This window comes from Stegastes partitus, unplaced genomic scaffold (genome assembly GCF_000690725.1).
Source record: "Stegastes partitus isolate 25-593 unplaced genomic scaffold, Stegastes_partitus-1.0.2 Scaffold458, whole genome shotgun sequence".
NCBI classification, from domain to species: Eukaryota; Metazoa; Chordata; class Actinopteri; family Pomacentridae; genus Stegastes; species Stegastes partitus.
The window spans coordinates 3,251-14,344 of record NW_007578189.1 but is presented as its reverse complement, the minus strand read 5'-3'; the positions used below and the strand labels follow the sequence as shown (position 1 = coordinate 14,344).

General features: G+C 39.7%; 1 protein-coding gene across 1 annotated transcript in view; it reads right to left on the bottom strand.

The window, feature by feature from the left end:
• map1lc3b (microtubule-associated protein 1 light chain 3 beta) overlaps positions 1 to 10,668 on the bottom strand; it is a 14,991-nt gene extending 4,323 nt beyond the window's left edge. The window contains exons 1-3 of the mRNA XM_008286518.1: positions 10,422 to 10,668; positions 5,757 to 5,812; positions 1,840 to 1,946 (exon numbers count right to left, since the gene is read on the bottom strand). Of these exons, the coding sequence (XP_008284740.1) occupies positions 1,840 to 1,946; positions 5,757 to 5,812; positions 10,422 to 10,461 (203 nt within the window). The 5' untranslated portion in view covers positions 10,462 to 10,668. The remainder of the gene's footprint in view (positions 1 to 1,839; positions 1,947 to 5,756; positions 5,813 to 10,421) is intronic.
• Between the last annotated feature and the right edge of the window lie 426 nt (positions 10,669 to 11,094).

The window sequence follows — 11,094 nt, the reverse complement described above, 5'->3', positions numbered from 1 at the left end:
AACAGAGGAGGAGTTCTATGAAACCACTTATCTGGTACTCATGTTGCCCTGATGCCCCTCCCCGGTAGTTTCACCACCATTCACACCTTAAATTATGCGAGTTTCTGGTTGTTGATGAGCCTTCAGTCATGTGATTCGTGGGTAAAACAAATACTTCCTAACAGTCAGAATTGAGGAAGCATCTTCAAGAGCCAAAAGCAAGTTTGTTTGCTTTTTACTGAAGCACTTAAATAAGAGGAAGGCTAGACTCAGTAAAAACAAGACGACAGAGATAAAAGGAAAGAGGGGAGGACGAAATAAAAAGGATGTGAGAAGCAAAAAGGAAATAAATGATGGGAAAGGAAATTAAAAGAAAGCAAGAGGAGGGCAAAAGACGAGGAAATAGGAGAGAGGAAAAAAAAGATGGAGAAGACGAGAGCGCAACACTTAAAAGGAAAGGCAAAGAGAGAATGGTTGGAAAGAAAAGCTAATGAGGTGAAAGGAAAAGAGGATGAAGTAGCAAGAGGAGAAGAGTGGAAAGGAATAGGAAGAGGCCAGCAGAAAATTCAAGAAATAAATGGAAAGGAATAAAGAGGGTAGGAAAGGAAGATAAATAAAGGAAAGCAGAGGAACGAATGAGGAGTAAATGAAAGAGAAAGTAAGGGAGATAAAAGCTAAGAAAAGAAGGGAGAGGGAAGGAAATGAAAAGAAGATGGAGGATGTCTGACACTGCCCTGGTAGATTAAAAATCACTTTTAACTCGAGTCAATCTGACATTAGAACGCCTCATTTCAATCAGCAATAACTGAATGTGAACTAGAGGCTTCTCTGTGTGTCCACAAACGCATACGAGGCGTTCAGGAACATCGTTATTGAGGGCGGATTATCTTCACTTGTAATATGATCTGCTTCTCAGAATACCGAGCGCGTGATTCAAGGTGCTATAGGTTTTATCTTGAAGCTCACTCAGCTGCCTCTAGAGAGCATTTCATCCTGCAGACGGACTCCAGCTCCATCGTCTGGGGCTGCAGCTGGTTTATGTGCTGCTACACTCAACTCTCCGAGAGCAGAACAGGGACGCCATAAAGTCCACCAGCGAGAGGACAGCTCACTGCTATCACCAGCTGCAGTCCGAGTCGGTGGAGTTTGAGTCCAAATGGGGTTGAGAGACTCTCTTTAGAGGCAGCTGAATGATGGGACACGATGAGGACAACTACAGCAGGTCGGACAGGACCGACTCCTTAGCGACAACTCGACTTTTAAAGGACAGTGTGCAGATTTGTGGGCTGAATTAACACTATTTGCAGTCAGGCAACCATACACACAACTATATAACACAAGTTTAAAGAAATCTAAAGAACTGATGTAGAATTTGTGGGTGCACCTAAATTTGGGCTACACTTCAACATCCGTACTTTCACACTGTGTAGTACGCCAGAAAAAGATCTGGCATGTCAAATGCAGCATGCCAAAAAAAAGCTGCTTGCTTTTCTGGCTAGTCTGACCCACAATCCTCTGTGCAGGTACGTTACATACGTTGTGCACGAGTTTAAACAAACAAACTCGCACTAAAAATTGCAAAAGTCAAAGTTTAAAGTGCGATATTATGACGATACAATAAGTCTTTGTTAATCCCACAGTGGGAAAGTATGAACTGTTACAGCACCAAGAGGCATAGTGCAAACATTTAAGAAATATCAAAATAAATAATATACATGAGTGCTAGTGGACAGTATGTCCCAGTTACTGCATGAAACCGTGTGTACTGATGCACCTAAACGTGAAAAAAGAGCACCAGTGCAGACAATGTAAACAGTCTGGAGGCCTGTTGAAGACAAAGTAGGACGAGTCGACCTTTACCTGATAATCTTGATCAGTTCGCTCATGTTGACGTGGTCTGGAACCAGGAACTTGGTCTTGTCCAGGATGGGCAGCTGCTTTTCTCCTTTATATCTCTCAATGATCACCTGCAGGAGAACACAAACGCATCATCAATAACCAATTTCCTCCTCTTTTCTTTTCTTTTTTTTTTAATTCCAGCCGATCGAGTTCCATGAATGCTGATGACGTGATGTTCCCCTGACAGCTGAAACTGGAGGATCAATAGTGAGATGTAATAACATATCAGACAGAGCGGTTAAAAAAATAGAACACGGTCTTCTACTTTACAGACTTGTCCTTGTAAAATCTTAAAGGACCAGTGTGCTGGATTCAAGGGGATTTATTAGCAAAAATAATGCTCATAATTGTGCTTTCTGTCGTGTATAATCACCTGTAACTACAAATTATTCTGTAGCTTATTATGTGTAACACCATCTCTGAATACAGCAAAGTTGACGTGAGCCATAGTTTCTCCTAAACACTTGGAAAAAGAGCAGTTTTCAGTTGGTTGCAATCTGCAAAGTCACTGCCTGTAAATCCTCAACGCTGGTCCTGAAAGTCCACATTCATTGGACCCAGAGTGACTTGCTGGAGCTATGAACACTTAATCTTTTATTTACTAAGACATTTAATTAGGTTAAGATGTTTTCCCCCCCAAACACGCCTTTAAAGCAGCACTGCAGAGGCACATCAGCAGGATTTGCTGTGTGAGCCGTCTGGACTGGTTTCCAGAAGGTGTGATAGCATCAAGGTGTCGGCTTCTACCGAACGTAACGAGGTTTGGAAATTAACAGAATAAAAATCGATCGACCGGCTTTCCGAACAACACGATTTTACTGCTGGTTATGATGGCACGTCGGCCTCTTTTTAATGCTCTCAAGCTGCCTCTAACTTCAACAACAAACCAAAGTTTCCTTTACAAACAACCACAGTCAGTATTAACTTTATGCTCTCGTGTTAGCAGCTTTAAACTGAGGAAACTCTCCCACGAGGGACAATAAAAACACTGAAAATCAGGCCAGTGGCGGCGAAACAGTCACAAGTGCAGACGAGGCAGAGAAAGAGAAGCAATGTGGACACAACAGAAAAGCTTTTACTCCAAAGAGAGACGACTAATCAGTTCTACAAGCACATCCACAACATCTTCAGTCTGTTACGCTGAGTCTGCTAACGTTACTCAATCAGTCAGAAATGTAGGTTCTGATTTCTGTAGGTAACAGGAACATAAACAACCCTATAGTTTGTTTTTTAATGACACTAAACACAATATAAAGAGGTTTTGGGGACACAGTCTGCAACATTTAAGACAATAAAACAGATTAGATTTAGCCGTCGTTAAAACAAAAACAAGCTAACGTCAGATTTCTTTCCGTTGAGTCAGATTTCTTTTCTGTCAGATCATAAGATGCATAGATTTTGTGCACTACTGTGTTTTAAAATGAGTTGTTTTCAGTGTAGAAGTGAATAGTGATGTAGATTTTCTCGTCTGTAACTTCCTGATTCTGACAATCTGACATTTGCACCCAGTTTTACATCATATCTGATCTGCTGTACAAAGGTGACAGAGGACAGACTGACCCGTGATAAGCTCTGTTTGCGTTTGTTACTCAATTATATTTCCCTTTCACAACACGAGAGGAAGAGTTTTCTGAAAACATGCACCACTATTCCTGTTTGTAGTATCACCTATAGGGGCGGCTCATTATCAGATCTGATATTCAGCCTTTTTCTGATTGTCGATGGTGCTTTTTTCAACCAATTCTTGATTTAATATTTTGAGTATTTTGGCTCTGATGTCTGTCTGAGTTTTGTGTTATTCCAAAGATTTTAAATTTTACTGCAAATGTTACAGGTCTCTTTAACGCTAATCATCTGTGTCGCCAACCTCTAATCACGTCTTGTCTCTCTCAGACTGGCTTTTCCCAACGACAGACCACTTTAGGAGACCATAACTCGGTACTAATGGGGTCTCTTGCATGTAACACTAATCCACTAAGGCTTTCTGCCACACAGCATCCTCAACACTCCTGCACTCGTCTTCACCGCAGCATCCTCACTGAGAGTCTTCACCGCTGTGTTCCTGCTAATGCTGAGCGTTTATGCTGACAACAAAAGACAGCTTCTAATTTCTGAGGACCGGCCGAAACGAGTTATGCTGTAAATGTCACGTTTAGTTAAAATGGACGGCTTCGCTTTCTGATGCTCCAAAGACCAAACCGGCAATTTAATAGTTCTCAAATCATCACATTTTTAGGACAGTTTCTTCTCAGTCATCTTTGATTTGCCTAAAAAAAATGTTGTAACATAAACATGGATTTTTAAAACCACATTTGTAGAAGTTTATCTTAATATTTTAGATACTTTCAGAGATATTTTTGGTTAAAATTTGCCCGTTGACCCACTTTCTGTCACTTTATTTCGCAAACTGAAATGAGAGGCTGTTTGAACAACATCTCAGATGATAGAAGTCTGAATTCTGTTTCACTGTTTCTCGTTAGGTCTTTGATTTATATGGAGATAATATTTTGAGAACCTACTTTGATCTAGCTGTGAACAAGTACTTTTGTTTTTGTGGTGCGCCTCGCTAAACCCGCTCAGTTATGAAAACAGCTTTTGTTTCGTTTCTGTGACCAAGTGCTTCAGAATAAAAAGTATTCTAAGCAGGTTATTTACCAACAGTTACTATAATTGTCAGCTGCAGCGACTGTTATTTATACAAAAAGATGGATGTTAAATAACTAATTAACTAACCCCACAGTATTATTTATTATGTGAATGCACTCAACTAACCTGAATATTAAGGTTACACTCTGGAGCACAATATTGACCTAACTAATTTAAAAGTTAAGGTTAGGATCTACAGTATGTATTATTATCAAAATTAACCCTAGCAATTTAAATATTAAAGCTGCCTCCCTACATTTTTTATGAGGTAAATTCAACATATTAATTGAAATATTAAAGGCTAAGAGTCCACAGTGTTGTAATAAACTATTTTATCTGACTACAGTTAAGTCCATACACTATTTTTCAGCATTACAATAGTATTTACTGTAATAATTTACCAGACAACCTTAAATATTAAGGTATAAATAATATTAAATCCAAAGATTCCTTATGAGCAACGTACTGACTGTGTTATATTGATTTATTGCTGTGCTCTACTGTTAGTTAATGTGTCATATCAGTTGTTCATTTGCTTTGCATCTTTAATTGTGTATTTACTCTCACAATTCACCATAACAAGACTTTTAATCTTCCTCCTTTTGAGCTGAACCTCCTGATGTGAAACTGACGGTTTAGTCTTTATAAACCTCACTGTGTTTCGCCTTACAGCAGGTACAGTGTTGGCTGAAGCCGATCTGGTCTGGGAGCTTTAATCCGCCCGTGACGGAGCCCTCTGCTGCCCCAACCCCCTCCAGGCTCCGCTGTGGCCGTCTGGATGGAGTTACGTTACAGTGACACAGCGCATCTGCCTCTGCTCTCAACAACTTACCATGACACGGCACTTTATAACCCCAGGAGGGCAGAGAGGAAACAAACGCCGGGCTGCTTGTTTTTTGTTTTTTTTTCTTTTAAGACGAAAGCAGGGCAGCAGATGGAGAGCTGAGGTGATACTCTATCTCCAACTGATAACCAGAAGGTGAGCGTTTGTTTAGCTGGGGGTTGCTAAGGAGCTGCTAACTCATTAACAAATGCAGTCACACCCTTCATGACAAAAACAACCAGCAAAACACAAAAAACCTCCGCCCGTGAGCAGAGTTGTGTAAATGAGGTTTGAACACAGCATCTCAGAGCACAACCAGGAAACATGCGGTTTGCGTTGCAGGAAGCTCGCCTGGTCTTCCTGCTCTGCACATCACGCTGCTGCTCGAGCCTTTTAAACTGGTACTCACCGGTATCTTGTTGGGGTGCTGCTCTCGGATCAGTCGCACATCTTCTACTCGCTGCTCTGTGGGGCACAAAAACAGAATCAGCTGATAGAACTCAAAAGATACGAGACGGTAGTCATTTGCATGCAGTCGTTAAACCCCCTCCTCCTCTTTTTAATGTATTCGGTTATCTTGTGTTTGTGTTTGCAGTCGGTGGTTCAACAGGTTCGGGAGGTTCTCTGCATCACACGCACAGGCAGAAGGAAGAAAAGTGAACCACAGACGGGCGAAGCTGCAACTGGTTTCTATTGTTTTTAATCTGGTCTATTGTGTTAATTAAACAAAAACACACAGTCTGATTAGTGCTGGAGCTTAATATCGAGCACATCTGGGAGCTGAGTGTTGAACAAACTGCTTAGTGGAGTTTAGGCTCTCCAGAGGAAACATAATGGGATTTCCTCAAATCCACTTGTGGTGCAGCAGCATTGTTCAACTGTGATTAGAAAATTACATAAAAACGTGATTTACCGCCTTAATAAATGTATGTTGAGCTGCACACAGCTGCATTATTTATTGTTAATGGAATCAAAGGCAGAGCTGCACAGATTCATGGAGTAGTCGTCGACTTATAAATTAATCACAAACTATTTTTGATAAAGTGTTTGGGGGGGAAAACATTTTTGAAAAGTTCTGTGATTGCAGCTTCTTAATTTAAATATTTTTCTTATTTATCAGTCGATTAATCAGTATAGAGAGTGTTTTATGAAAAAAAAAGTCAAATTCGCAGTTAAATTTAAATATTTTTGGTTTGTTTTAGAAATGCAATTAATCAATCTTTCAACAAGTAAATGAATCTGCAGCTATTTTGACAATTGATTAATCAGCGGAGGTGATTTTTTTTAAAGAAATAAAAATGTTAAAATTCCTGGTTTCCACCATAAATTTCAAATTTACTGGATTGATTAATTGATTACTCGTCAACTGATAAAACTGAATCACCAACTATTCTGACAATCAATCGATCAGTGTGAGGAACTTATAGCTTTTAATTCTCAGTTTCTGGCCTCTTAAATTTGATTTTTTTTATGGTTTCTTCTAGCTTTAATTATTAATTGTCAACTATTTTGGTGACTGATAAATTCTTTTTTCTTCTTTTTTTTTTTAATTCTAAAGTTTAAGTTTCCACCTGCATAACTCTTTCTATTTTTTCCTGTTTTCTTTAAGAGCTGAATTAATTACTCGATTACTTGTCAACTAATAAATTAACCATCAAGACTTTTAATTTCCATCTTCTTAACTTCTAATATTTTCTGGGGGGTTTAGAGCTTTGATGATTGATCAATCAGTTGTCAACGAAAAAATTAATCATCAGCTATTTGGACATTTGATTCATCAGTCTGAGTAATTTTTCATGATTTTAAAAATAAAATGATCAATTTCCCTCTTCTTAAATCTAAATATTATCTGGCTTCCTTTGGTGCCGCCATGATTAATCGATTAGTTGTCGATTAATAAATAAATCCCCAACTCTTCTGACAATCAGTTAGGAAATTTTTAAGACAAATATGTCAACATTTGAAGTGTCCGGCTTCCTAAATTGTAATGTTTTCAGGTTTCTTTTACTCCTCTGTGACAGTAATTTGAATATCTTTGAGCTGTGAACAAAGGATGGGCTTAGGGATCGACCATTTCCCACAATTGATTGATTAATTGCTAAAAAAAAAAAAAAAGACAGTGAAGACAATAAGAAGTAATGGTTCTGAGGGTGTTCCTAGAACTTCTAACACAGTGTTTACTGTAAATCGTGCTCAGGTGGGCCTTGGTCTTTGTAGTCGTCTTCTCCTTCCTCTACGCTAACGACTCCAAACATAAGCTCTCCTGATTCACTCGCTTTTCCATGACTCAGGTGAAAGTGGGCCAAAACACACAACAACACCTGAGGCCTGCTGCACTTTGCACCGACAGCAACAACAACAACATCAGCGTCTGACGGTCAAAACTCCGCCAACACGCTTGGCTTGATCTTGGAGAGAAAAACAACAGATTTGGAAAGCGTTGTGTTCAGAGTCGGTTGAAGCTTTGGTATTCAGTCTTATGACCCGCCACAGAGTTTGCTCAGGAGACAAACTGTTGGCTCACTGTCGTAATGTCTAATCAAATCAAGTGATTACGCGCCCCTGACAAAATGTTTACTTTCCTGGGAGAGCCACTTTAATGCAAAAACTTGAAAAAACACGAGTCATTGTTAAACTACTTGTTAATTCCTGTTTCTGACTATGAAGCACTCTGAATGTGTCCATCTCTCATGACCAGAACAAGAAGAAAACAATGTTCGAGTCATCGGTTTTTCAATCAAATAAAAAAAAAAAAGAGGAAGATATTTCTGTGCTGTCATGAATCAGGAATTAGTCAGAGCCGCCGGGCAACAACTGGAAGATTCCTTGTGGTTTCCTGAGTCACTTTATGACAGAACAACACCGTTATGCAGTTTCGTTCCTCGCCCTGAGCCGGTCGAGTCAAACAGGCCGTGTAGCAAATTGATAAAAGTGCATCAACTCAGATAATGGCGTGGACACGGGGCAGCGACACCGAGATAAAAACAACACGACTCCCAGCTGGTGAAGACAAACTGGTGACACATGAGGGAGTTCCAATTAAAAACACAAAACATCAATTTGTCTGAAAAGCTCGACTTTCCCTCAAACACAGCTGAGCACACGTGACAGGATGTTTCTCCTGGCAGGCCGCCTCACGTGGTCTGCTTGTGTAAATTTGGAATAGCATGACGTCGAGCCAGAAGTCAGTTACATTTAGTCATACTGGGAAATATATTTCCATGCTTGCAGTCAGGCGACATGTTCTCATTTTTCCCCCCATCGTAACGACAGCCTACACGCAGCGCAGTTTTCCGCATGTTCACAAGATCGAACAAGAAGAGAATTAGAAAAAAATGCACAACAAACAGGCTGGTATGCATGACACAAGATAACAGCTGCCCTCATGTTTACTTATACACTTGATGAATTCACTCCTTTCTCCTCATTGAATTGCATCAAATAAAGAGTTTAACACTCGTTTTTTTAAAACTGTAAGCTTAAAACTAATCAGCGCCAATTCAGTTTAGTGTTACGAGACTCTGTTCCACTTCATTTGGTTGATAAGATCAGGTCTTTTCATCACACAAAACAAAGTTTCCCATGATGATATTAAGAACCCACTTAAATTCTACATACTTTAAATCCATAATATGTTTGACACGGTTTTAAAAAATTGCAGAAAATGATGTGTACAGATGACGTAATGACTGGTCCTTGACAATAATACAGATTGGCAGAGGTGTAATGTGATAAAATCCAAAGATACAGCACATCTGTGTCTTTGGATTTAATCATATTACACCTTGGCTAGTCTGCATTACTGTCAAGGATCAGTTATTAAGGCATCATTACAAATGACTTTCTGCAAGATCCTCCACCGTGTCAACCATTTTGTGAACTTTATTGTATTGTAATCAAATTTAGCATGAACACTGTTGGTTCTAAAGCTGTAATGGTGAGCTTTAGATCCTAACTGTGTCATATGTTTCGGTTTAATCATGTTATACCGCTTCTAGTTTGCATTGCTGTTGAAATAGGTCATTACAACTTATGTACACATGACTTTCTGCACAATCTTCAACCTTGTTCACCATTGTTTGGTCTTAAAATGTGCAAAATTTAAGTAGACAATGTTGTTATAATCGAATATAACATGAATGCTTTCTGCTTTAAAACTGTGACGATACATTTAGGATCCTAAATGTGCCACATCTTTGAATTTAATCATATTTATACCACTTTTAGTTTGCATTATTGTCAAAACCAGTCATTAAGACTTCTGTACACATGACTTTCTGCAAGATCTTCAACCATCTTAACAATTTTTTGGACCTAAAATATGCTTAAATTAAGTGTGCGATGTTGTTATAATCAATGACACCGTGAGTAACTCTGTTATTACTGATAAAAACATCTAAACTTATCAACCAAACGCACTGGAGCAGACTTTCGTAGCACTAAACAGCATTTGGTTTACAGTATTGTGAGAAAAAACACCACAAAGCAGTGTGTTCGCAGGCCTCGTCTTCAGCTTTATGTGGGCTGGAAAACCAGCAGGCTGTGGCCTACACACCGAGCACAAAGACAGACAGACAGTCTAAAAGTCCACCTTTTTGGGAAGCATTTTGTTGTGTTTCTGAACTCCTCTCTTGTCCTCCACAGCCCGTCCCATCCCCCAATCCTGCAGCTCTCTCTGCCCTGCATTTCGACACCACTTTGTTTTTCTGCCACTGCTCTGATACAAGTAAACACCTACAGAGAAAACAGGCCTCCACGGTCTCCTGCCTTAATCTCTCTGTGTGTGTGAGAGAGAGGGAGCTTTTAAATAAGTTTAAACGAGCACAGGGCCTCCGTGTGTGTGTGTGTGTGGGTTAAGTCCTGAAACAAATCTGTGAACAGAAGTCTGCTGACAAAATGAAGGCTAATGCTCCCCACTGGGATAACGACTAACTGCTACCTGACCCGCTCACATTAACGCCGTTTGTCACTTTGCCACAGTTCACGGAGAGATTCGGCCAACGGCTAAAAACCTCAAGCATAACACACACTAAAAAAATCAAATGTTAAAAAACCAAGCGGCGGGTAAACGTACCGAACGTCCTTCTTTGTTTGAAGGTTTTTTCTGAAGGCATACTGCGTCAAAGTCAGCCGGCTGGCAGTGGACGAGGAGCGGAGGTAGAGGAGGAGGTATCGGTCGATAAAAAGCTTTTTAAAAATAACGGTTTTATAAAACAGAGTCCGTGGCTGGTCGTCGTCAGAAGCCGGAGCGGAGGAGCAGCAGCAGCAGTGGTGGTGCTTTCGTTCGTTCTTTCTTTTTTTTTTTTTAAATGTCGTCGCTTCTTCTTCCTCTGCTGTGTTTTTATCCGGACGAGCTCGCGCAGCAAAACAAACCAGTCAGCTGACCTCTGACGTCACGCGCCGCCCATTCATCTGCCTGATTTAATTTATTTATTAAACGTGCTTTATTTGTTTTATTGCGCAAGAACTTTCAGACATCGCAGAATCGCGGTTTTTATTCTAATTCTAACTATTAAAAAAATATTATTTTATTTTTATTTTTTTTGCTAATCGTAAACGTGTCAGTTAGCTAAACGGCTGATTTGCTGCTCTTTGTCCAGATTAGCCACGATAACGGTAATAAAACAACACGTTGGCAAAACAGGAAGCAAACTAAAACGGGCAGAAAAGTGCAAAACTTGTAGCTACAATGCAAACATTTAACATGAGACACTACTGAACAAAAAATATAAGTAGTTAAAAGTGTG